Here is a 27,974-nt window from a genome sequence, read left to right on the forward strand (position 1 = left end):
GGAGTAAGCACTACCTGATTATATCATTGCTTGCTTTTTAGGTGGGAAATGATTTTAGAGTTACATTGTGTATTTCCTCTATTGGAGGAACAGTAAAATTTTAATCCTCTAGATCCCTCTTCTGATTAAGCATTTTAGCTATTTTATAGACTAACCAGTATTTCAGGTCACCAACACATAATACCACGTAAGAAATCGGATTTATATGTAACTGTTTTATTCCCGTTTCATTTGTGCATCTTCTTTACCATTCCTCCTTCCCCCATCTCCAAACTTTAGTTCTATACTGAGAATGATGTTTCACAATCCATTTGATTTACTAAGCTTTCTGAGCATAAACCAATTTATACATTATTTATGGGCTTAATATTTGTTGAGTGAACTAATGACTCATGGAGTCTGTTAAAGTAGTTGCAAGGGTTGTGCCTAAGCTCAGTACTTGGATCTCATGTTACATGCAGAGCACTGCTTGGCATACTCTATATGGATACTTTGTCCATCACATTTAAAGAAGAGTAGGTATCACAGTTGCTTTGGACATGGTGGTTAATGAATACTTGGAGCAGAGTGATCTGATTTATGGAGGGACATCTTTGGAAAGCTCCAAATGATATTCCCTGATCTGCCCTTTATAGTGTACAAGCCTCTTATAATCCTGTGGGGGGATGGGGTAGAGAAGAATAATTAATTTTGTGCTACTCTTTGCCTACCGTACAAAGGGGATTTATGGGGAATGATTACTCAACATGTGTACAATGCTTTGAACTCATTATAAAAAGCTTTTGTCTGGTCATGGTGTTTTTCCACATTATAAAGCCCTGTGTATTTGTCAAGTTTGGAATAAGAACCAAGCTTGGCATATCAGATTTGGATGCCTTGGTGGAGAAGGAGAGAGAAAAGCCAGCATAGTTGCCTTCATTGCATTGTAATTCCCATGACTTTCTCACTGTTTTTTGTTTGTTTTGGTTAGCAAAATAGCAGCAACAGAACCAAGGATAGTTCTGGACGATGTTAGCAGGATATTAAATGAGCAGTCTTAAAAAAAAAAAAAAATGAGCAGTCTTGAAGCCATTCTGCCACTACACATGGGACTGTCCTGGAAAAAGAAATACTTCTATAAAACTTGAATGTATTGATTTGCCTCACTTAGCTAGTTTATGAAGACATAGTTTGTGAGAGTTGAACATCAGCAAAGGGTGTGGTGGATAGAAGTAAAGGTACCTAATAGGAAAATATGTTTGCTTAATTGGATGATATTGCATGGATGGAGAAGATGTAATAAGCCTGGAAATATGTAAGCATCAGATGACAGTAAGAAAGCATTCTTCTTGACAATCAGGAGGGAAGGAAACAAAATATACAAGCAAAGTATTGAAAAAATGACTTAAAAATATGCTGAAATGGGGATCCCTGGGTGGCGCAGCGGTTTGGCGCCTGCCTTTGGCCCAGGGCGCGATCCTGGAGACCCGGGATCGAATCCCACGTCGGGCTCCCGGTGCATGGAGCCTGCTTCTCCCTCTGCCTGTGTCTCTGCCTCTATCTCTCTCTCTGTGACTATCATTAAAAAAAAAAAAAAAAAAAAATATGCTTAAATGAGATGCTAAATGAGATGCTAAAATAAATACATTTTAAATGCACAAGTGAATTATTTAAAAGTCTTAGCATATTACCCTGCTCTAGATATATTATGATAACTGTTCAGATGGTAAAATGGCTATTTGAATTAGAACTTATTTGCTTGGCTTACCAACGATAGTTAAAATTTACAAATAGGAGAGGTGAAGGGAATTATTATATTCCATTCTCCCTCCACCCCCAATAGAGCCCCACACAAATAGGCAATAGAGTTTAGTGGTTAAGAGTGTGAATTTTGGATTCAGGTGAACCTTTATTCTAATCTCACCTCCCCACTTAGCATTTCCTTACTGTAAACAAGTTGTTCAATGTCTTTAAGCTCCACTTTCCACAATTGTAAAATGAGTATATGTGACTATCTTACAAAGCTCTGGAAGATTAAATGATGTAATACATTAAAATTGCTTGTCACAGTCCCTCATAGCTATATATTAGCTGTAACTACTGTTTATTAATCTCTTGCTTATGTGCAGCAAGTATGTTCATTCATGTGATCTTATAACAACATTATGAGGCAGGGGGTTTTGTTATGCTCATTTTACAAGGGAAAACCAGTCCCAAAGAAGATTAAATAACAACAACAATAATAATATTTATATGACCTATTGTTACTGAATGTTAATACCTTTATTAAATGTTAATGAGATTTTACTACTGGAAAGAAGGATGCTTGTTTTTGTTTTTTAAGGCCTTCTTAAGGTTGTTATCGTTTTTAAAAAAAGATTTATTTATTTATTTTAGAGAGAGAATAGGGGGCAGAGAGAGAGAGAGACAAGCAGACTCCTAGCTGAGCATGGAGCCTGATGTGGGGCTCGATTTCACGATCCTGAAATCATGTCCTGAGCCGAAATCAACAGTCGGATGTTTAACCGGCTGTGCCACTCAGGTGCCCCAAGCTTGTTACGTTTTATCCAAAAAAGTAATAGGAGAGAGACAGTCTCTGAATCTTTCTTTTATTTGACCTGTCACTGTCTGAACTCCATTGATTTCAGAAGATTAAAAAGGAAGACAATTTTAAGTCATGAAATTGAGGGGAAGTAGCATAAAGGGATTTTGTTTAGAGAGAAGAAACAAAGACTAAGTGTTCTTTTCTTTAAAAAAAAAAAATGACCTCTTTTACATTTCTAAGAGATGTCCTTGTGACTCTATTTGCTATTTTTGGGTGCAGGCTCCTGGGTCAAGATAATTGTGGGGAATGGAGTCAGGCTCCCGGTGCATGGAGCCTGCTTCTCCCTCTGCCTGTGTCTCTGCCTCTCTCTCTCTCTCTGTGTGTGACTATAATAATAATAATAATAAAAAAAGATAATTGTGGGGAATGGAAAGGACAGTAGACTAATGTCCAGGGTTTTCAGTGAAGGAAGAATAGGCTGTTCCCCTCAGGTCAAATGTCTTCTGAGGCTTTGGCTCACTTAGCACCTGTCCCAGGTAGTACCAATTGAATGGCTTATTCCACAAGTTTGCTAGTTTTGTTCTGAAATCCATGTGCTGAATCCCTTCTGTAGGGCCTTCAGTTCCCACTCTGACCCAATAGTCTTGTGTATTTTAGAAGCATGGTGTTTCAAAGGCTATAATAGATTTTCTCCTGTTTACCATATTGGGAATGTTGTATTGAATTCTTGGTTCTACTTTTAAGAAGGCTTTGTCAGTGATAGCTAGGGATGGCAACTATGGATCACATGAACATGGGAGACTTCATCTCCAATTATCTTGGATTTTGGAATATTTCTCAAGGAGGGTGATTAGGGGAGTAGAGGGTGTGGGTGTATCTCAAAGTCTTAAGGAGTAGTTCTAGGATTCTCTGAGTGAGGAAGGAGTACTCAGGGCACTTGGATAGCTGTTTTGAAAAATTTAGAGAACTTCAGCAGGGAGGGTAAAGTAATTCCAGAGAGCAGAACCAGGATTAGTTGGTAGAAGTTATATTAAATCAGATATTCCTTAAAGCAATCTAAGGAAGAACTTTTCACCAAAAGCAAGTGTCCAAAAGGGGAATACATTCCCACATGAGTATGGAGGTTCTTGGTATCAGAAGTGCCTGGAATGTTTCATGGAAATTCCTGCTCTGGGTACAATATTGAAGCAAATGAGTTCTGAAGTCCTCATAAAAAAGAATGGAATATTGAAGAAAGCTAGTCTGTCTGGTCACCATTCCCAGTCTTCGCTTCTTCCCCAAGTCCTTACAAGTGAGCTCCTAGAAAAAAACAGTTACTATTTTATGGGAATACCTTTTTTCTTCACCAGTCATAAGTCATACTGAATACTCAATGTATTACAGCATGTCTTCTTTTTCTTTTTTTTTAACTCAAAAATATGTTTAGAGATCTTTTTGTATTAGTTCCTAAAAGTCTTTTAAAAATTTAAATATTTATATTGAACGTCTGCAATGAATTCCACATATTGCTAGGCCAGTGTTTAGCCATTTATTTACTGATGGTCATCTGTGCTTTCAGTTTTCCATTCTCACCAAACTTGTGGTAATGAGCATTCTTGAGCAGGCTTTCTTGTATTTCTTTATGCTAGCTATCAAAGCAGCTAATTCTGCTTCTAACTAAGGACTAGAAGAGTTATCAGTTTCATTTCCTTTCCCAAAGGCAGAGAAGTCATTGTGGATATTGAAGAGATGAATCCAGACATTCTGGGGGGCATTATTAAAAACAAAATAGGAATGATTGTTACATTCTTTTACAAAACTATAGTAATTTGTGTTATTGGTGGTTTCAGACATATAAATCTGTTCTACCACCTCATAAAGTGACTAGCTTGAATTGACCTTTTTGGCTCCTTTCTTTATATCTGGCCAAATCCGGCACAGTGGTAAGCATATACTCGGCCCTTTGGTAATAACTGTTAGCAGTTCCTGTTGTGCCACTTACAGAGAGCGTGGCAAAAGCCTTTCTAGACAGGATTTGTTAGAGTATGCCAGGAGGACCACGTGCATCCCAGGCCCCTTGGGGCCCTGATAATAATGCCATTTACTTGGTGTAACCATTTACTTGGGCAACCTGAGACCACTGAATCAGAAGTATTGGGGAACCACAGTCTTATCACCAAGCTTCTCTAGCAGTTTGATATATACCTAGTTTGAGCACTATTTTAAGGCAGCCACAATGATTTTAAGGAGGTAGAAGAGAAGAATTTGTCAGAACTAGCTGACAAACCACTTGGGGAAAGGTTGTTCAAGGAAGAAAAAAACTATTGTTGATGGAAGTCGAAGAAACTTTCTTTTGCTATTTTCTGAAAAATTTTAGATTAATACAGTAGTTGAAAATATAGTTTAAATACTGTTAGGACCATTGTTTGGGAGGTCTTACGCAGCCTCTGGTATTATTTCCCAGTTGATATGAATTGTTATTAAACCAGTCTTTATTAGATAGGTATGATTTTGTCTTCTGTTGAAAGCAAGTAATTACATAAAATATTTTTGAAATACACTGTATATCTATTTTTTATTTTCCCAGGCTGCTCTTTATGGATGTGGATGCTGGGCTGAAAATACTGGAGCTCATAATCCCTACTCCACAGCTGTGAGTACCTCAGGTATTTGCTGCTTTCATGACCATTTTTCATAACTGCAACATTGTAGGTCACTTAATGATTGAAAGTATTTTTATGTAAATGCTATGCTGAGACACTGTATAGACAAGAGCATTTATGTATGAAAGGTCTTTGATATGTGGGAGCTTTTAAGGATTCTTTCACAGTGTAAATATCCCAGTGTAAATGTTTTGCTAACATTTCATTACAACTCTGTAGTTAATTATAACAGTTATATTTTTAATGTTTCTTTTTCTCTAGTGACTCATGATAGTTCCAAACTTAGATCACAAAAGATACAAAAGTAACAAGGTATTTCAAAACCTAAGATAATATTTTGAATAATATGTTGGTATAAAATATAAAGTGTATTTCAAAATGTGTGTACATATACATGTATTTAAACATTTTATTTATTTATTTGGGAAAGACAGCAAGAAAGTGCATGCACACAAGCCAGAGGAGGGGCAGAAGGAGAGGGAGAAGCAGATTCCCCAATGTTCAAGGAGCCCAACGAGGGGCTTTATCCTAGGACCGTGAGATCGGGACTTGAGCTGAAGTCAGATGGTTAACAGATTGAGCCACCCAGGTGCCCTCAAAATGTGTATTTTATGACATCTTCCCCTCTACACTTTTTTTTCCCCTCTACACTTTTAATTAAATATAGGCCCTCTTTTTATATCTGTGTTAGAAGTCATTATCATTTAGAAATTGTATGTAGTGTTTGTGTATGTGTGTGGAGGGTGGGAGTTTAATGGGTAGAATGGTTGTTGTCTAGATCCAGGTTTTCATATGCTTGTGCCAGTTGTACTTGAAGCCTTTTCTCTCAATGTGGTAATATGCATGGTTGACAAAATAATATTGGTTCATCCCCTTTGCTGTGTTATCTCTCAAGTTATAGTCCTAGGCTTTCTCCTCCATATCCTCAGGCCTTATCAGGAGGATGGATATGGCTGCCTTTCCTTCTTTTCTTCAGTTTCTTGCCACATTGGTTTCTGTATCGTCATACACACTACCCAGTCCAACCCAGCCCTCTTTTCCTGCTTACTCTTGACTCTGTGATCCCTGATACAGGTAGCTCTATGCTTTTGTAGCATAGATCATGGAACTCTCTTGGTTTGTCCTGCTTCTCTGACCTACTCCATCCTGACTCTCTTCACAGACTCTTCCCATTGCTATCAGCTCTAGATTTGGGCGTCTCTTGGTTTTTCTTCATTTTACTCTATATGCTTTCTCTTGGTGATTTGGTATTATTGCTGTTCTTCTGATTTCAGCAGTTATCTCTTAGGATATTTGCTTCCATGTCTATCTCTCCTGGACCTTTCTCTGGAGGTCTACATGAGTCTTTTTTTCTGATTTCCTGTTGGACATGTCCCTCTGGGTGTCATCTGTGCACATTAGATTCAGAAGGCTCAATGAAATGCCTTGTTCATTAATCACATCCCTTAGCCACCAAATTTCTCATATGTTCCCTCTCTCTTTTCTTGCCATCGCTATCCTATTCTTTGTTCAAACTTGAAATCTTGGTACCATTTTCAGGTTTGTTGCTTCTGTCCATTTCCTTGCATCAGTGGAAAAATAATTGTGTGTCACTGATCTATCAGGTGAAGTCCAAACACGAATTAATGTTGAACCTTAACCATACTAATATAATTGGCAAAAAATTGATTTTAATCCTTTCAATTTTGAAGAGATGAGTATAATATGAGTTAATTTTTTAAGAGATTCTATTTATTTATTTATTTATTTAGAGAGAGAGCATAAGTAAGTAGGGGGAGGAACAAAGGGGGTGGGACAAGCAGACTCTGCATTGAGCACAGAGCCCGCCATGACCCTGAGATCACCACCTGAGTCAGACACTTAACCACCTGAGTCAGACACTTAACCGACTGAGCCACCCAGATGCCCCAATATGAGTTAATTTTTAATTTAATATTGATAGCACATGAAAATTTCTATGCATAATATTTAGGAATTAGCTTGTGTACATAATTAAGTATGACCCTATGTCTATAGAAAATTGTGGTATTTGAGCCAACTAAAGTCTAAAAAAGATAATTCATTGTTTCATTTTTATTTTCCAAAAGACGTATTAGTGTCATATGTGGTGTATTGACTTTATTTTTGGTCTATATGTTATTCATTGAGTTGATTACAATTGTTTAAGTGTTATTCTCATATCTAGATGTTTGGAGACTTGGATTCTTCTTTAAGGTGAAATCCTGAAAGCCTGCCTGACTTTGTCACTTTGGAAAGGAAATTCATTCTCTTTGGGATTGTCCACCTCTTTCCTTTTTTTTCAACTGGTAATGTGGAAGTTGGAATAGGAATACATTTCATCAATTTAATTATATTAAGTACAATGCCAGTGGGTGGGTAAAGCTAAAATTGTAAAATTAAGGTCTTTTTCCCTTCTCCTTGGATATTTCCTCCTTTGCACATCTTGCATTAGCTGAAAATAGTTTCACATGACTAAAGATAACTTTAGGTTCCTGTTCATGACATCCAGTGCAGCTTTTGAGCTTGAATGCCCAGTTTGTCCTGTTGTATCCTTCTGAAGTTTAAGGACTAACTGTCATCAGCCCTCATAACTTGAGAATAATAGAGCAAGTTTTTAGTTCCTTCCATCCCAGGGACTTTGTGTGATTTGCTTCAGTCTTATTTCTCCTGGGGCTCTTGCTATGAGGTTGACAATGGAAACACATAGCAGAGTTGGGTGACCAAGTCAGAAGAAAGGTGGTGCACACAGAATTTTGCAATTGTTTGGCCAAAATAAAACTGGTGCCTTAAGCTGTTGTAGAAAATTTAGAGACCTAGCCTACATTTTAGGCTTATAGTTCTTGGAAGGTGATAATTGAAAGGCAGAGGGAAGATAGTTATGGTCAGGGTAGGGCTCTCCCAAGGCCAGACAGGCAATTTGATCATTAACCTGAGGGATAAACTCTAGCATCTTGTTGTCATCGTTGGGCGCGGAGGAATGAATGGGGAATGGGGAAGAGTAGTGTGGCAGGAATTGGCCATGGAAACTCTGACTAATATTCTGGCATCATGGAAATTTGTCTAGCTAGGAAGGCAGCAGAGTAGACACCTGGGTTCTTGTGCAGACTCACTCACTGGCTGAGACATTGTCACAGGGTTATTTGTAGAGCAGGAATACCTGCTATTAATATTAATCTAAAAATTAATCTGTTAATACCTTAATATCTGTGGGTATTGAATAAGTTGACATATGGAAGGCACTTAGCATACTTCTTGGCTTAGATTAGTAGTTCAGTACTTAACTGTGTATCGTTGAATCTAAGTCACGATCTTTTATAAGACAAACTATTATTTAAAAAAATATTGGTTGATTCATATTTTTTATTGTAGTAAGAGTACAATATGAAATCTATTTTCTTAACAAATTTTTTAATATATAATACAGTATTTTTAACTTTAGGCACAATACTGTACAACATATCCCCTGAACTTATTCATCTTGCATTTCTGAAACTTTATGAATTTTTTTATTTTTGGAGAGGGAGGGGAGGAGGTGGGCACAGGGAGAGGGAGAGAAAGAATCTTAAGCAGACTCCATGCCTAGTGTGGAACCAGATATGGGGCTTGATCTCACAACCCTGAGATCATGACCTGAGTGAAACTCAAGAGTCGGATGCTTAGCTGACTGAGCCACCATGTGCCCTGAAGCTTCATGAATTTTTAGTAACAACTCCCCATTTTTTCCTTCCTCCAGTACCTAGCAATCACCATTCTACTCTTCTGTGAGTTTGACTATTTTAAGTGCCTTATATAAGTGGAATCATGCAGTATCTATCCTTCTGTGACTGGCTTATCTCACTTTGTATAATGTCTTCAAGGATTATCCATGTTGTTGTATGTGGAAGGATTTTCATTGTTAAAGTTGAATAATATTCCATTATATATATATACCACATTTTCTTTATCCATTTATCTGTTGATACATGTCAGCCATTATTAATAATGATGATGTGAACATGGAGGTGCTGATATCTCTTCAAGATCTTGATTTCCAGTTCTTTTGGATAAGTATCCACAGGTGGATTTGGTGGATCATATCATAGTCCTATTTTTAAGTTTTTGAGAAACCTCCATACTGTTGTCCATAGCAGCTGCACCATTTTGCTTTCTCATGACTGTGTACAAGGGTTTGAACATTTCTACAGTCTCACCAACCTTTATTATCTCTTGTCCTTTTAATACTAGCCATTCCAATAGATATGAGGTGATGTCTCATTGTGATTTTGATTTGCACTTCCCTGATGATTAATGAGATTGAGCACCTTTTTTATGGACCTGGTGGCCATTTGTATGTCTTTGGAGAAATGTCTGTTCAAGTCCTTTGCTGATGTATTAATCTTACTATTTGTTTTTTTGTTATTGAGTTTTAAGAGTTTCTCATATCTTTTGGATATTACCACCTTATCAGATATATGGTTCATAAATATTTTCTCCTATTGTATAGATTGCTTTTTTATTTTGTTGATTGTTTCTTTTTCTGTGCAGAAGCCTTTAGTTTGACTTAATCCCACTTACCTATATTTGCTTTTGTTGTCTATATGATTAGTGTCATATCCAAGAATATAACCCATATAAGATACATATACCAAGAGTGGGGAGAAGACTGTCAATTATAGAATGACAGACTTCTTTCTCATCACTTAACACATGGTTGTTGCTTTACAAGAAAATAAAGAATTTGGGGATTTTCCTCTGAAAGTCCTCAAGAAATATTTGCTGCACTGATAACAATGTCATGTTCCATTGCTATTTGCATGCCTTCCTATGTTTCATAATTTTTGTTTCAATCCTATATCATACTGTAATCCTTTTGAACATAGGGTAAATGACAAACTCAAAACTTGTAGTTCTAACATGGCACATAACTCAATGGAAGGGTCAGCAACTGGAACAGCTTACCTACTTCTAGAGGCAGTGGTAGCTATCTATGTCACAGCTGCAGCTTGGAGAGCAGCACAGGAGGATGCCATCAGTTATAATGTATGTACTGATTTCAGAAAATATTCAATGTGGAAAAAATACTTTAGAATTGATAAACTATAATAAAAGCTTTCCTTATTCTCAGCTTTATGTGTGTGTGTAAAAATAACAATTTATTTTAGGCTTTCTTAAACAGTGACATAAGCTCTTGAGAAAAGGGGATCTGTGGGTATATTTGTGTTTCCTGAGTACCTGGCACAGAATTTTGCACTGAGTAAGTGCTTACTAGACAAATTAAAATTAAGACAAATGATGATTATTATAATCAAAGTTGCCAAGAGACTGGAACCTAATTATTCCAGTCACTAAAAAGAATGGATAATTATATAAATGTGACAGAGGTACTAATTATTGCTACAATGGCAGTCATATTACAATATATAAATGTATCAAATTAACATGTTGTAAACCTTACATTTACACAATGTTATATGTCAAATCTATTTGTTAAAAGAAATGTGTATGTGATTTCTCCCTTTTCTAGAAGACTGGTTGTCATTTCAAAAAGATTATTCACCATGCAATTTTTTTAAATAGTACTTTAAAATTGGATTTAATTTGCCAAAGTCAGAATCACACATAATTTTTCAGTAACACATCAGATACCTAATGTAAGATACATCTGTGGTCTTTCTCTGGCTATGGAAAGAAGAGCAGATTGAGGATTAGAAGATCAGAAGGAGGAAAAAAGAGGGGAGATTAAGTTTATGCTCTGATTGACCTTAACACTGGTATGCTATTACTTGTCTGTGCAGTATGTTTTTTTCTTAGAATCAGTGAGTCCAGGGGTTATATGGCAGCTGACTAGAGTTCAGGAGACACAGGCTTCAGTCCTCTTCCTTGAAGTGTTTTGGCATGAAGAAAGCTCTGCTACATGGTTTTCTGGTATATGGCCCAGTGATTTCTGACTTTGTAGGTTCTTTGATATTCTAGGTTTTGGCTCTGGGTAGTTCTAGAACCCTCACGGTGGTGAGAATGTGGCCATGGATTGCCAAGAGTAGGTTCAAAGTTGGGGTGATAAAAAATGCAAAAAATAAGACCAGGCTTTTGCCTTAATATCTGTGAGCCAGTGATTCTGAGCCAGCCCTCTTCCTCAAAGGCTGGGAATTAATGTTATCCCTTCTTGGTTCTTCAACCTAATGAGCAGCCACAAGTCTTCCTCTGCTCCTCTGTGGGAGATTGTCTGTTAAGCCAGTGCTGCAAACCTCTTCCCCAGGGACCTTTCTCAGAGGCACAAGGCAGCCCTCCTTACAAGAGTGGAGTCACATAATGCAGGAGCCAGTGGCTGACCATTGGTGAGACATCCACATGTACTATATAGTCATTGTTCTGGGGTGCAGAAGGGGTGGGGAGGCAGGCAGGAATACATGCTTTTGCTTCCTTTTTAAGAGTAGCCAGTATGGGATGCCTGGGTGGCTCACCGGTTGAGCATCTGCCTTTGTCTCGGGGCGTGATCCCGGAGTCCCAGGATCAAGTCCTACATCGGGCTTCCTGTAGGGAGCCTGCTTCTCTCTCTGCCTATGTCTCTGCCTCTCTCTCTGTGTCTCTTATGAATAAATAAATAAAATCTTAAAAAAAAAAAAAAGAGTAGCCATTATTTTTCTGTAGGATTCTCTGTCACTAGCACTCTTGGTGGCTTAGCCTCCTGATTAATGTCCTGAATAAAAACCTTATTTTAGCCAGGACTCTGTGTGTAGGTCACCTAGGGGTTCAGCCTCTCTTCCCACTCTTACTATTTTTTTTTAATTTTTATTTATTTATGATAGTCACAGAGAGAGAGAGAGAGAGAGAGGCAGAGACACAGGCAGAGGGAGAAGCAGGCTCCATGCACTGGGAGCCCGACGTGGGATTCGATCCCGGGTCTCCAGGATCGCACCCTGGGCCAAAGGCAGGCGCCAAACCGCTGCGCCACCCAGGGATTCCCCCCACTCTTACTATTTTTGATCAACCTTTCAAAGTGAAACATCAAGGAGTTATCTGTACTTAAAGTTCAGTATTTTTCTTAGTTCTCTCATTTCTCTTTACATCAATCAGGCCATCCCTCTCTTATCACCACCTCACCAATCTGTTCTTGTCCAGATAAACAATCACCTCCAAAATCCAGTGATCATCTTTTAGTCGTATAAGCATCACTTAACAGTTATTTGAATGGCTTACTCCCCCTGGAAGTACTTTCTTTTGTAGACTTCCAGAGTACCACTGCTCTCCTGGTCTTCTTTTTACCCCACTGACTGCTCCTTCTCAGTCTCCTCTGTTAATGCTGCTCATCTTCCTGATCTCTAGGTTTTGGACTACCCTGAGACCTAGCCTGTGAACTTCTCTCTCTCTTTGTATACTCACTCTTTTGGTGTTCTCATCCAGTCTAATGGCTAAGTATCATTCACATATCTGCTGATTTTTATCTCTTAACCTGGGCCTCTCCCTAGAACTCAGTTATGTATTTAACTGCTTGTTCAGTCTCCACTCATATGTCTAATAGGCATCTCAAATTTAGCATGTCCAAATATGAGCTCTTGATATTGCATCCCCTCCACCGCTGGTCATGTGCTTCTTTTTCAGATTTTCCACACAGCAAATGGCAACTCCAGCCTCCTACTGGCTTAGGTCAAAATCTTATTAGGCAGTGCTATTCCTGTTACAAAATCTTGTTACACTCAATAAAAATCTTCAGGGGTTTAGGGTAATGAGCAGCTACTTAAAGCTGAAATAATTTGGTATATAATATGTAGGATTGGGAATCATGTCATGAGAAATCTTTTTTTGTGAATTGTAACTTCTAGATGTGAGCATAGATAAAACCCTAACATTTGTAAACATCATCTTAAAAGTACTTGACTCTTTGGATTGTTTGATTGGAAGTTGGTGGGGGAAGAAATGTTGTTCATGTATAGATAACAGAGTATTTAAACTACCAACACATTTCTAAGAACTAAAATAATTATCTGGATGGAAATTCTATTCTAAGAGTGTTGCTTATTCTAATTATGTCATTTTGTATCTGATAAACTATTAATATATTATTTCCTGCTTTTTACATAAATAAAATCACTGATTGTTCAAAATAACATAGAATTCTGAATTATGCAAGGTCATTTTCTATGAAACCAGTTCAGTGTGACAGCTTTGGTTATTGTGCAACATAGAGGTCTTAAATGAGTGGATTTTTTCCTAAATGTGAAAACACATGCTCCTTGAAAAGAATCTGGAAAATGAAATGGGTAATTTTGCCATCCTGTGGTAGGTAGTATTAATATTTTTGGTAGATTTCTGATAGATAAAACAAAAATGGCAATACTGCTCAGCTTGTATTATGCTTTATTTAATATTGTATAGTGAAGAATGTGTCATTAAATATTCTTGGAAACATAATTTTAAGGGATGTGAAGGATGCCTTTTAATGCATGGATGAGTGCATGTATTTTGCTCTTATGTAAGATGACTCATAATTGCTCTCATGCTAGAAAACAATACCTATTTTAGAGGCTTTTGCTATAGTCTGGGTATGGTAGAAGAAAAGTAAAGATGTTCTCTGTCCTAAAAGGGCTGAAGTCTATGGCTGTACTTGATAGTGTAGGAAAGTTTCCTATTGCCATTATAGAAATATGTTGAAATATTGGATATGCTAAAGGCTTGCTAGTTCTGAATGGGGTTCTGCTACATCCATTCACGAAGGAATGGGCACTCCAGTGCCTCCCAGAGGGTCACTTGCAGGCACATCGGTGCACCTGATGTGTGGACTGCTGCTGCTGCCATTAGTATATCTTCCTGTCATGTATCCTTCCCCTCAAATCCCACCAAAACTAGTTGCCTTTAAGTTTAGCACTACCTATCACACTCATATACTCACTGAAATGTCCAGCATCCTATAAGAGCTCAGGACATTGTGAAGAATAGTAGATCTTTTTTTGAAAGAGATTATTTAGAGTTGGGTTATTGTGGATAAAACGTTCTTTTTGGTGTTTGTACTTTCTCAGATTTCTTTTTTTTTTGCCAGATACTTATTTTGCATTGCTTATTTGCATTGCATTGTTTTGTGAAAGAATAGACTTCTAATTTTAAAACAGAAGGTGAAGAAATGGTAGAAACAGAAGCATAGGATCAAGTGATAGGTTAAAATGCCAATGCTCTGATCCTTAATGTAATTCTCCCTTTGATTGTTCTCACTTGAAAGAATGCCTTTTCCTTCCTATTGTCGACTACTACCTGCTGTCAGTTAGAGAGGGAGTAAGTCGAGCAACTTGTCAAAGACTTTCTAAGCTCCCTTCATATGGTTCGCAGAAACAGAGCTGGATTTTCATTTCTTCTTTCATTCAACAGGAGTCCCTTTCATGTTTGAAAATTGAAAACGCGTGTTTTTCAGTGTGGAGCGAGGATGTGTGTGCCCTCTGGCACACCTGTTTCTAATTTCCTGACTTGAAAGCATAACCCATCAAAAGGAGCAGAAAAACAGTTTCTTTCTGACACGCTGCTTCGTGCTCCTTACTGGACTGAAGGCCTTCGTGGCTTTGCCATCTTAGTTCCCTCTGTAGAAGGTTCTTGTTAGAGGCAGAGTTCACTCAATACAAGCAGTACCTTTTATAGCACAGAGCCATTTTTGGTGTTATTTTGTTGTGGTGGTGGTGGTGCTTTTCAGGTCAGGAAATTTACTTGAAATAAGATTTATTTAAAAAACACAAAAAGGTCTTTAAAAATCTTAAATATTAAAGGTAGCTGGGCAGTGTATGTTGGAACGATATATGTAAGCTGATCAGTGAACCGATTGGCTAGGAATAGGGTTTGGTTGAGCATATGAATGTTTAAATTCCAGAGCGCTGTTTAACATAAATCAAATATTTCCAACGCATTATTTCAGATTTGTGTGTACTTTAAAGTCTTGCCAGCTTAAATGACTGTGAGGCACAATATGTTGACTTTGAGTTTTGTAAATTGATAATTTGTTGCTATGAAAGTTGTACATGGTATAACTCATCACTTTCTGAAGGTGCATAGTATGTCTGATGTTGGCAAGCTGTTATAAAGAAAAATGATGCCCAGGGAATTCAGGGCTTTAGCTCTCAGATGCTTGAAGTATGGATCTTTGGTTCCTCTTAAGGTTTCCCCTGGATATTTTCAGCATAAGGTACATGGTTCTTTAGACACAAACCTTGGTTTGAGATTCCTATTTCTGAGAGTTGTTTGGGATAATAATCTTAATGATCTATCTTTAGAAACAGTCTCTCAGGCTACTTTTAAAGAACACCTACTCTTTTCACACTTAAGCATGTATAAATCACCTGATAAAAGGCATATGATGACCCAATGGGCCTGAGGGGGGCTTGGATTCTGCATTTTTCACAAGCTCCCAGGTGATATCAGGGCTGCTAGTTCATAGATCATACTTTAAGTAGTAAGGCAACATTTCTTTCTTTCTTTTTTTTTTTTAAAGATTTTATTTATTTATTCATGAAAAACACACAGAGAGAAAGGCAGAGACACAGGCAGAGGGAGAAGCAGGCTCCAGGCACGAGCCCGTTGTGGGACTCGATCCTAAGACCATGGATCATGCCCTGAGTCAGGGGCAGGCGCTCAACCGCTGAGCCACCCAGGTGTCCCGTAAGGCAACATTTTGATGGGCAGAGTAGTGCTGTTCCCCAGCTGTGCCTTGCCTATAACACACATCATACAATTTACCAATCTCTTCTCATACTATGTTTTGGTGGATCAAAAGCTAAAGAGATCTGGTATATATCCTAGACCCTAGGTATTCCTGAGAGCATTAACTGTAGAACAAGTTAACTTATGGACCAGCATTGATAAGGGACCACTGAGACAGGATCATTGTGCTGGCAGAAATGTTATTTATGTTTCCAGACTCATCTGAGATGCACCCAGCCCTAGCTGAGGTTCTTGTTGCAAATAGAAGTGGATAAAATTGCTAACTCTAAAAGATGCCAGTAGAAGGGTCAGAAAGACATAATGCTGAATCAAATGTATTTATTTTAACCAGTTCTGTCCATGGTGACTGGTTAATTTGGGCAAAACGATTTATTGGCAAAGGATAGAAAAAAAGTGTAGATAATGTAAAATGTAGAAACAGCTTGCATTTTTATTAACTTGTTATTGAATACATGTCATGGTTCTCATTAGTGAATCACAGTACGATCAAGATACACATTGTGACCAAAGGATACCTTACATTTTTATTTTTCAGAATGTTTTCTTCATATCACGAAAAAGTATATTTATTTGTGCGCTGTATTTGTCTTCTGGCTTTGATGAAAAAGATTTTAATAACCACTGTCTAGAAGAAAGCATGGATAGATACGTTAAAAAATCTGAGTTAGATACTAAGAAATTAGAGACTTCATTAAAATTCTACAATGGTATTTTAGGTATCCACATTGAATGTAGGAGCAGGTTATATGTTGGTGGCAGTTTAGGGTGCAGGATATCATGGGTTTGGGAATTAGACTTGGCTTTGAATTGTAATGGAGGGAGCAGGTTGTTAGGGTATATCCACCAGTGCCAGGATCAGGACTTTTTTTTTTTAATGGAGAGGAGACAAACAGATATGCTAAATATCATTGAGATTATCATTTAGTACCATTGTATCTCCTGTTGGTTGGGACTCAGTGTTGTATGTTTTGTAATCCTGAGCAGCTCTGTTCACTTCCTTTTCTTCTCTCTGTTCTAGCCCTACATAATAATGTTTTCCTGGTTCTTTATAATACCTTGAAAATTATGTGTTGTAATCTGTCGTATTAGTCTTTATTTATTAATGTTGGTGATGATGGAATAATAATCTTTAACAAATATTTTATTTAAATTCAACTTGCCAACATACAGTATAATACTTAGTGCTCATCCCATCAAGTGCCCTTCTTAGTGCCCATCACCTGGTGATCCCATCCCTCCACCCACCTTACCTTCTGTAACCCTTTGTTTGTTTCCCAAAATTAGGAGTCTCTCATGGTTTATCTTCCTCTCTAATTTTTCCCCACTCAGTTTCCCTCCTTTCCCTTATAGTCCCTTTCACTATTTCTTATATTCCACATATGAGTGAAACCATGTGATAATTGTCTTTCAATGATTGACTTCTTTCACTCAGCATAATACCCTCCAGTTCCATCCACATCGGAGCAAATGGTAGGTATTCATCCTTTCTAATGGCTGAGTAATATTCCATTGTACATATATACCACATCTTCTTTATCCATTCATCTCTTGAAGGACATCATGACTCCTGATGGAATAATAATCTGCTTGAATTCTGCTATGATGATGTGGTGATGTGTTCTCAGAAATATAAGAGTATTTGCCCCATGTAGCTGAGGTAGGTAGTAAAATTCATGTCAGAGGACAATAAAGATTTAAAATTTACTGAGCATTTGTTTCATCTGAGTTCTTCTTTATCCTTTAAATTTTGATTTGCCTCCGCTTTACTTGTTACGCTTTCATACTTATGCCAAGGTAAATTTAGTGGAATATAGAAATGTAATATTCTCAACTGAATTATTTTTCATATGTTATATACATCTTTATTTGGTTTGTATTATTTGCTTTGACTTTGCTTCACGTCTTAGCAGCAGTTCCTTCTTTGTAGCTTGTCACATCAGAATTATTTGTATCTGGGTAGAGACTTGGGTTTGTGTACCACTCTGGGCTTTCCTCAGAACAGCTTTTTGCATATTAAACCCTGCCCATGGTCTTCAAGTTCATGGACAGTTCTTAGCAACTTACTATCCTACTATGCGAATTGCACTGGTAAGTTTTATTATGATCTACAAAATAAACTCATACTATAAAGTCCTAGCTTTATCATTTACCTCATTTCTTTATTCCTGTCATTGCAATATAAAAAACTTAGCACAGTATCTTGAGAAAGGATTGTATGTTTCTTTTTTCTATTCCTGTTTAGAATCTCTTCTCAGAAGTCTGGTTCATCTTTTAGGATTGAGCTCAGATGTCTTTCTTCTCTTGTCTGCAGTCTCCCTCATTTACTCTCTTCCTCCTTCCCTCACTCAGTCCTGCAGATTTATTTCCTCCATGGTCAGTGGGGCCATAAGATAGCATTATGTGACTTGTATGGTGGTTCTTCATTACAAAGCCTGGGAACTCCTTGAGGAAAAAGCTGGCGGCTCAAAGATATAGTTGGTATTCAATAAATTGAATTTAGTAATCCTTTACCTATTTTTAGGCACTGTCATACAGTCCGATTGGCAAAATGACTTGTTGCCACATTGGTAAACCAGAGCTAGTGCTCCTGCTTGTTTGAGAGCTTTATGTGTTCATGGTAGAGGATCTGTTCTTTTGAAGAGAAGGGTGGTTTAACTAGTTTAGTTTTGATAAAATCTATTATGGTTTTCATACCTTTCCATTACTATAGTAATTAGAGTACTTTGGGCTGCAGGTAGCAAAAATCACAATTTGAACTGGCTTCAACAATAAGAAACAATATGATTTCACATATGAGGAAGTCCAGAGGTAGGTGGATTCCAGGGTTGATTGGTTCAGGAGCTCCACTGTTGATATCAGGGACCTAGTTCTCTGTCATCATCATTATTGACTTCTTCCTTAGTCTGATGGCAGAGAAAGGATACTGCATTGCCAGAAAAATTCATCATACAGAAATCTCTAGAGAAAGAAAATATCTTTTTTGGTAGCTCTTTTCCAGGGATGAGGAACATTTTCCTCATTGGCTTTCCAGCAGACCTCTCCTCACATTCTAGTGATTTGCTAATGTTGGATCACATGCCCATTTCCTAACTAATCACTGATGAAAGGGAATTACCTGTCCATAAACCTGTCATGGTTACATGAAATGCTGTGGGGCACATTGGTGACTGTGGTTGAGGGGAGTAGAAAGCAGAGCAGAATCAGGATTCTGTTAGGAAAGGAGAAGGAAATAGGTGTGCAGGTAACCACCAGTATCCTACTAACCTGGGCACTTGCCATCATTTTGTGATCAATAATAAGGATGATAATTATAGCTATCACTTGTTGAGCATTTGCTATGGGCAGGCACTATGCTAAGTACTTTTTACATAGTGATTCTCATTTCAAATGAGAAATCTGACGTTGAAAAGGGTCAAACAGTACATGAGAACCTAGAGAATCTAAAGAATCTTCACTCAATGACAGTAGAGAAATATGAAAAAGAAAAGGGGCTACATTGAAATTTAATCAGCTGTTGTTCTACTTAAAATATTATAGGTTGTATTTAAAGAGTTAAAAAATATGCAGTTGTCATTTAAACCTGCCCTTACCAAAGCCATGCCTTTTGCCATTATTTTTGGCTAACACAGAGCTGGCTGTGGAAAATGGATGTTTTTGTTTTGAAAAATCAAATGCAATAGATTAAAAAAAAACACGCCACCACAAAGTTTGTTTATATCTTCATTTCACTCAAATTGAATAGATGAAATGGGATCTGGCCTTTTTCATATTGTTTATGTTCTGCTTTGCTTCTTGGTTCTGGGGTAGAATTCCTGATTCGGTTTGAGTTTGTTTTCCCCTCAAGTATCATTTGCAAGATTATTGTGTAAATTAATAAGAGAGTGTTTTTATTCAGTAAGCATTGTAATTGTCCTAATAATAATAATAATACAATGTTATTTTATCAGCACTATAAAATACTTTTTAAATGCATGTTCCCTTAACCTCAATACCTCAATCTACTTTTTTTTTTTAAAGTCTAGAGGGTGATTTACATAACTAACCACTGTAATATTTAAAATGAAGGGTCATTTAAGGGTCTCACTCCTTTTCATCTCTTAATATAAGGGCAAAGTTAGATGCTTGATCTGTATTTCATTTATGTGTAATAAAAGGGCCTATGTAAATAAAGTACATGAAATCAAAGGGACTAAAGTTGTTTTTGTTCAATGAAGCTATTATATAAATGCCATTATTGTGTGTGCACGTTTGTGTGTGTGTGTGTGTGTGCATGCACCTACTTGCCCACATGGACAGGGATTACACAGAGGACTGAGGAATGATGTTATATCCTCTGATGGATAGCCTCTGATTTTTGTTTAGCCATTATACTGCAACACATTAAGTGTTTAATTAGGTGAAGTTACTCAGTCTAAACCAGCCATCTGTAGCTATTTGATTGCCTATTGTTGTTAAACAAATCACCCCCAATATTTGTGGTTTAGAAGAACAACCTTTTTCTTATGATTATGTGTGTTGGCTGGTTCTCAAGTGAACAGCTCTTTTGCCAGTTATGCTTGGGTATTCTTCTATGGCTGCATTCAGGTGATGGCTTAGCTAGATGTCTGTGACAGCCTTCTCACATGGCTGGTGCCTTGGTAGGACGATGGAAGGTTGGGCTCAGCTGATACGTTGGAATGCTTTGGACTTGCTTTCTTCCCACATAGTATCAGGGCTTCTTTCTCTTTAAACTTCTTACATAGTAGTTCTGGACTCTCAAAGTGCAAAAGGAAAAGCTGTCAAGTGTCCTTAAGGCTTAGGATTGGGGCTAGCATTCTACTTGTTAAAGTGAATCATACAGCCAGTCCAGATTCAGTGTAGGAGAAGGGGAACACAGAAGGGTATGAATACTGGGGAGCTTTATTCATTGGGGGCCATCTTTGGAGATTAGCTACCATAGTAACTATTTTTTTTGTTTTTTTGAGTAACCATTTTCCCTTTGAGAATCTAAAAACTATGGATTCTCTCCCTAGAAACATGCCCATGAACACATTACCTGCATAAATGTATACACAATTCTAGTAGAATTTCATGGTGTCATAATCATGGATTGCTCAGCTTAAGTATCCCTGGTCTAACTCATAAAGTTTAGGAATTAATTAACTCTTAAGTTAGTGATTTAAATAGTAATTTTATTATTTTAAAGTAGCTGAATAAAATTCTGTTCTACAAAATAAATCATTCTCTAAAAATTCTATTCAATAAAATTGTTTCAGTTTCTTAGAATGACCATTGAGTTGTTTCCTGGTTTTTGGTTTTGTTTTGTTTTGCTATTCAAATGACATTGATTTTCATGTGCATAGTGTTTGTATACTTGTCTGTTTCCTTAACACAATTCCTGGAAATGTATGTTATGACTCAAAAGCATTGGACATTTTTAAGGATTTTGGTAGATATGGACTGATTATCTCATCATTTCTCTTATTAAGAACTAAGCATTTTTAAATTGTGTTATTGAGTATATATAAAAGAATGCATCATATGTAAGTTATGAAACATAAAAATGAAATCAAACCCCTTAAACTTTTATCATCAGCTTAACCTGAACATTAGTAATTGTATTATATCTACTCCTATCTCTTCTGAAACATCTGCCTCTCCTCCAAAGATAACCACTATCCTGGATTGTGTATCATTCCCTTTTTTTGAAAAAAAAAAAAAAAAAAAAAAAAAAAAGTTTAAAATGTATGCAACCTAAGCAATGTATTTCTTAGTTTTATGGTTTTTATTGAGCTATAGGAACATAATAATATCATGGTATATAGTTCTCTGTGGCTTGCTTCTTTTGTTAAATATTATGTTTTTATAGTATTTGTCCAGAACGTTGCTCTATAATTCTAGTGCATTTATCTTAACATTTGTATAATACTCCCTTGTGTGACTATATCCCAGAATTCTATGATTTCTTCTGCATTTATTGGCTGTAATTATTCTAAAAAAGAAAACCTTTTCTTCATCATCTATTTGGCTACCAACAGATATAGTTTATACAGGAAAGACAGAAAAGATGCTCAAGTCTTTTTATTTACACATCAGTTTTCAAAATAATGAAATGATGCTCAGGTAATTTCCTAAGATGTGCAACTAGGTCTTATTTTATTAGACTTAGTTTTTTTTTTAAGGCAGAATTTGTTTTTTAAATCTACATTTATTTGTTCATATGTGAAATTGTCAATTTGTAGGTTTTTATGTATTTTATGTATTTCAGCCCATTGCATTCATTATTATTTTTCCTTTTTTATTTAGAAATGCTGACATTATAAAGAATTCTAAATACAGCTGTGTATTTAGAAGTTACAAGTTACATGCACATTTAAGATTGTTGTATCTTCTGAAAAAATTGATACTGTTATTGTTATAAAATATCCTCCCTTATCTCTAGATAGTCCTCTTTGTTTCAGTTACTTTGTTTAACATTGACACAGTCACACCAGCTTTCTTAATGCTTAGTGCTTGTCTGGGGTATCATTTTCCACAATTTTACTTTTAGCTTGTCTTGCTTTTTATATGAAATTATGTTTCTTATAAACAAATGGGGCCCCTCCTCTTTTAAAATTAATCCAGATTCATAATCTGAGCCTTTTACATGGAGTGTTTAGTCCATTTACAATTAATGTAATTATCGATCTAATTGGGCAAAATTTTACCATCTTGCTTTTCATTTTCTACTTGTTCTTTCTTTTCTTTGTTCTATTCTTTTCCTGTTTTCCTTTGGGTTGGATATTTTTTAGTAGTTCATTTTTTTTCTCTATTAGTATTTTGTTCTAATTCGACATACTATGTTTTTTTGTAGTTGCCCTAGAGATTATAATATATATCATTAATTTACCATAGTCGACTTTAGAATAATAATATTTTACTCCAGAAACAATGTAAGATCCTTTTAACAGGATAAAATCATTATTTCTTTTTCTATCCTTTGAGTTTTAGCATATATTTTATTTTATTTTTTAACATATATTTTAATGTTTATATTATAAACCCCACAATGTATTATCTTCATTATTACTTATACTTTATTTTTTTAAAGATTTTATTCATTTATTCATGAGAGACACACAGAGAGATCGAGAGAGAGAGATCGAGAGAGAGAGAGAGAGAGAGAGAGAGAGGCAGAGACACAGGCAGGGGAAGAAGCAGGCTCCATGCAGGGAGCCTGATTTGGGACTCGATCCCGGGACTCCAGGATCCTGACCTGGGCTGAAGGCAGGCGCTAACCCACTGAGCTGCCCAGGGATCCCTACTTTATTTTTTAAAATTATTTTTACTTTGAATGGTCTGTTATCTTTCAAAGAAATTCGCACAGAAATATATATATGCAAGCATACTTAATAGCCTTTTAAAAAAAAGATTTTATTTATTTATTTGACAGACTGAGAGACAGCAAGCATAAGCAAGGACAGTGGCAGAGGGAGAGCGAGAAGCAGGCTCCCCACTGATAAGAGAGCCCTACCCAGTGCTTGATCTCAGGACGCTGAGATCATGACCTGAGCTAAAGGCAGATACTTAACTGACTGAGCCACCCAGGTGCCCCACTTAATGGCTTTTTAAAATTAATTTTTTTTTATCCAACTAGCTCCTCTTTTCGATGCTCTTTATTCCTAATACCAAACTAATACCAAACTTCTTGTATTATTTCTTTTTAGTCTAAAGAATGCTCTTTAGTATTTTTATAGTTTGGCTTTGCTGGTGATAAGTCTGTCATCTTTATCTATCTGAAATGTCTTCATTTCCCTTATTTTTGAAGGTTATTTTCCCAGCACAGAGAATTCTGTGTGACTGTTTTTTTCTTCAGCAATTTATTTTTTATTTATTTTTTATTTATTTTTTAAATCTTTATTTATTTATGATAGTCACAGAGAGAGAAAGAGAGAGAGGCAGAGACATAGGCAGAGGGAGAAGCAGGCTCCATGCACCGGGAGCCTGACGTGGGACTCGATCCCGGGTCTCCAGGATCGCACCCTGGGCCAAAGGCAGGCGCTAAACCACTGCGCCACCCAGGAATCCCTCTTCAGCAATTTAAAAATATTATTCTGTTATGTTTTTCAATTCCATTGTTTCTGGTGGGAAGTTTTATAATTGTCCTCTTGTGTGTAATAGATCTTTTTTTTACCCCTATATATTTTTAATATTTTACCTTTGGTTTTCAGCGGTTTGACTATGATGTCCCTGTGATATTTTTCATATTTATCTTTCTTAGGCTTTGCTGAGGTTCCCAGGTTATTGAGTTGATTCCACTTGTCAAGTTTGGAAAATTCTCAGCCATTATATCTTCAGATATTTCTTCTGTCTTGTCCTGTCTTCTACTTCTGGGACTGCCATTATATGCCTTTGGTATTCTACAGATCTGGGGCTCTTTGTTCCCTTTTTAGCCATTCTTTTTCTTTTTATGTTTCAGTTTGGGTATTTTCTCATGACTACTATTAAGTTCACTGATGTTATTCTTTTGCTGTCTCTTATTCTAAGTAATAGAAATGCATTCTGTTCAATGCATTTTCATTTTTGATACTGTATTTTGTATTTTATTCATATTTGAATATGTTCTCTATGGAGATTTCCCACATTTTTATGAAAATTTACCTCTTTTCTAATAAATAATTACATAAAATAATTATTCTAGTTATTTAATGTTCTCATGTGATAATTCCAACATTGGAGCCATTAGTTGCCTGTTTATATTGACTGTTCCTTCTCTTGTGTATAGGGCACATTTCTTGCTTTTTCATATGTTCATAATCATTCATTATATGATAAACATTATGGATGGAACGTAGACAAGATTAAAGAAAATATTTGCTACTAAAGAGGAGCACATTTCATAATCTAGTGTAGAGGATTGAGTCAATCTCATTTACAATTGACATATTAAAGAGTTTAGAATCATCATATTTTTTTGCTGGTAAAATTGTTCTATCTTTTGTTAATAAAAGCCCCTTTAAGTTGAATTCATTTCTCTTTGACATAGCTATCTCTGATAGTTTCCTTGCTTTTAGATAGAACAGGATATGTCAGACTCCTCTTGGACACTGCTTTAGCCAGGTCCAGAACTAGTTTCTCCAAGAATCCTTATTTCTTACAGGAAATAGTATGATTCTAACATGATAGTCTAGTTTCAGTATTTTTCACTGCAATGTCCAAGTTAGCCTCTGGGTAATGATAATGTCATTGTTTTATGGAGTTCACAGTTCTAGCAGAAGGCCTTTTTATTGGAAATCAAAATGAAAGTTTAGCTTCCTGGTTTTTAATCATATGCTTGTAGATTTTTAAATAAAGTCTTAGTTGTGTGGATTCTTAATTTGGGGTTTATGGCCTCTATGGAATCTATACATGGGTTTTCATGGAAAATTCCCTGAATTTCCTGAGACTGTTTAATTTTAGGCAAAGATATCTCTCCTGTCCTAGCAAGCATAGTCTTAATCAACTTTTGAATAAAATCATAATAAATTTCTTGACTAAAAGTTTAAGAAAGTAATACAAATGAATGTATTTTCTTCTTTAGCATTATTTCTTAATGATGTCAAATGAAAACTTTGAGAGTTGCTAAACTATATTATTTGCCTTTTACTACATGTCTTATTTGAGATGGTCTACTATTTTGCTTTTCCCTTTTTTTACTTATATGATTTTTCTGCTAGTTGTTGGTAGGATATCTTTAGGACCTTTTTTTTGTTTTGTTTTGTTTTAAATTCTACTCTGGTCTAGACAAATGAATATGATTATCATTTTCCCCTTTCACCTTCAGAACTTTTGTGTCTTTCTCAAGTCTTGACACTGTGTTGACTAGAGAAAGGGATAAGCAGTGACTGGTGAGCAGATTTAAAACTTTCCCCCCATGATACTTCGTGAGGCCTCCAAATACTGAATGTTGTTTTAAAACTCTGAATAGAGCTTTAAAACTGATGAAATGATTTATATTGCTTCTCCTTTGTACAGAGGAATTTATTGAGAAATAACATCAACTCAGACTTCCTTTTTCAGTTTCTAAAGAGGCTGTGGCCATTCAAATCACCCCTATAAATTGCTTCTAAATTTTGTCATTAAGAAAATTATTAATTGAATGTTTAATATATATGGTCAGCTTAGTAGTTACAGGTTAAATTTACGAGATAGTATAACTGCCTTGCTTATATTCTTTCTGTTTGTGGGCTTTGTAAATATATATGTAATCAGTGTGTGTACTGAAATATTTATTTTACATTACATCTACAATAATGTAGATGTTTATAACCATATCTTGGCTTTTTTTTTAACTCATAAAATGCACACTATAGCCTTGATGCAAAATGAAATCTCCAACTTTATTTTTTTTTATTTTTATTTTTTTAATTTTTAATTTTTTATTTATGATAGTCACACACACACAGAGAGAGAGAGAGAGAGAGGCAGAGACATAGGCAGAGGGAGAAGCAGGCTCCATGCACCGGGAGCCCGACGTGGGATTCGATCCCGGGTCTCCAGGATCGCGCCCTGGGCCAAAGGCAGGCGCCAAACCGCTGCGCCACCCAGGGATCCCGAAATCTCCAACTTTAATACTATTCCTTTGGGACTTGTTTAGTAATTGTTCCTAGGATGTTATCTTTAAATTGGGAGCTATCTACAGTCCTAACTGTTGCTATCAAAATTTGTTGTGCTATTTATCTGCAGGTAATTGTTACTTTGATCTTGGCCATGGACTTAGTTTTTTGAGGCTTTTGAGTTTTTCATGATTTCTGGACCATCATGGAACAAGCATGTTACTTACAGTTACAAGACTTGGCTGTTATCTTTGGTTTTCCAAATTACTTTTCTTATTTGTCCAGTGGGTGTGGCAATACCTTTCTTACAAGTTAATTGTAAAACCTTAATAAGGTGATATTTGTGAAAGCCCCAGATATACAGTAGTTGATCAATTGATGGTGAGTCATGACCTTTTATTTTCCCCTTAAAAATAAATTTCTCTTGTTGAATTTAACCTAAATATATTATTTTATTAATTAACAGCATTTTGTAAGGGGTTTCTCATAAGTTGTATGTTCATTGCAAGCCTCTTAACTAAATTTTAACTGGAATGTTACTGAAGTTCTGAAAGTACTTAGAGCTATAAAATTTTTTCTTATGAGGAATTTAAGACCACTTAAACTAAGCCATTTATTTTTTTCCAGTGAGGAAACTGAGGCATGGAGACCTTCAGTGACTTATATCACGTTCCACATCTGGAGGTGATTCTCCTCATCTGTGGTTCTTCTCTCTAATTGAACAGGACTCTGGGTAGAAGGCATAGAAGAGCATCAAACATTACAAACAGTGATGCTTCTTTTATGGCTACTGCCCTAATGAAGTCTTCAAATGTAGATAAGTCTGAATGAATGCTTATGCATGTAGTATATTTCCCAAACAAATGTAACAGTAGTGATAGAATTTTAGAGGCTCCCTCATAGCTAAGAATACCACTTGTAGTGAGGTAGTTTTCTTCTCTGATATTTTTCCTTTCTGGTACCATTTGTCCCAGGTGGTCTAATCAGAGTGTTGTAATTTAGAGAACTAAATTTAGAATATATAGATAAAAAAGCAAGATACTGTTTTATTGGAGTGAATATGGGGTACACTCCCACTTTGGGATGTGACTTTGACAAAGGGAGGAGCACGGGAAAGAACGGGTGGCTCAAGTTTTGAGAAGGGGTGCCTCTGTGTTAACCACAGACTCTTTCTGACATGGCAGATTGGATAAAGGTTTTTCACTACTCATTTTTGTTGGGTCTTTTTCCTTTGTTTTTTAATTTGTGAAAGTATTGACATTCACAGAACTGGAACTCTTCTCATTTATGTAGCTACCTCTTATTCAGATGGTTGAATCTTTTGTGGTTTGGTTATACTTTGCCAATAAAATTGATAATATTGATAATACTAGTAATTTTCAGGCAGTTAGTATATGTAGCATATGCCAAGCACTATGCTATAGATGAGATGTTTTCCTATGCTTAATTATATATAACTGTTCTTATATATTTTTCTGTACAGTGATTTTGAAATGCTAATGCATATATTAATCACATCCTAGTTTGTAAGAGATGAGATCTCTAGGAACTAATTATAAAATTGGTTTTCTTTTGGCTATG

The 27,974-nt window shown here is 36.3% G+C and overlaps 1 protein-coding gene across 8 annotated transcripts in view; it reads left to right on the forward strand.

Moving 5' to 3' along the window:
- The window catches only part of TASP1 (taspase 1), a 315,899-nt gene that overhangs the window by 108,065 nt on the left and 179,860 nt on the right, over positions 1-27,974 (forward strand). For 7 of the 8 annotated variants that reach the window (XR_012018238.1, XR_012018237.1, XM_072800051.1 and 4 more), the window contains one exon: positions 5,091-5,169. Coding sequence is in view for 5 of the 8 variants with exons in the window: in XM_072800051.1 (XP_072656152.1) it covers positions 5,091-5,169 (79 nt within the window). In the remaining 3 variants the exon portion in view is untranslated. The remainder of the gene's footprint in view (positions 1-5,090; positions 5,170-27,974) is intronic. The other variant, XR_012018239.1, reaches the window with a different exon arrangement.

The sequence above is a fragment of the Canis lupus genome, chromosome 26, assembly GCF_048164855.1.
Source record: "Canis lupus baileyi chromosome 26, mCanLup2.hap1, whole genome shotgun sequence".
Taxonomy (NCBI): domain Eukaryota; kingdom Metazoa; phylum Chordata; class Mammalia; order Carnivora; family Canidae; genus Canis; species Canis lupus.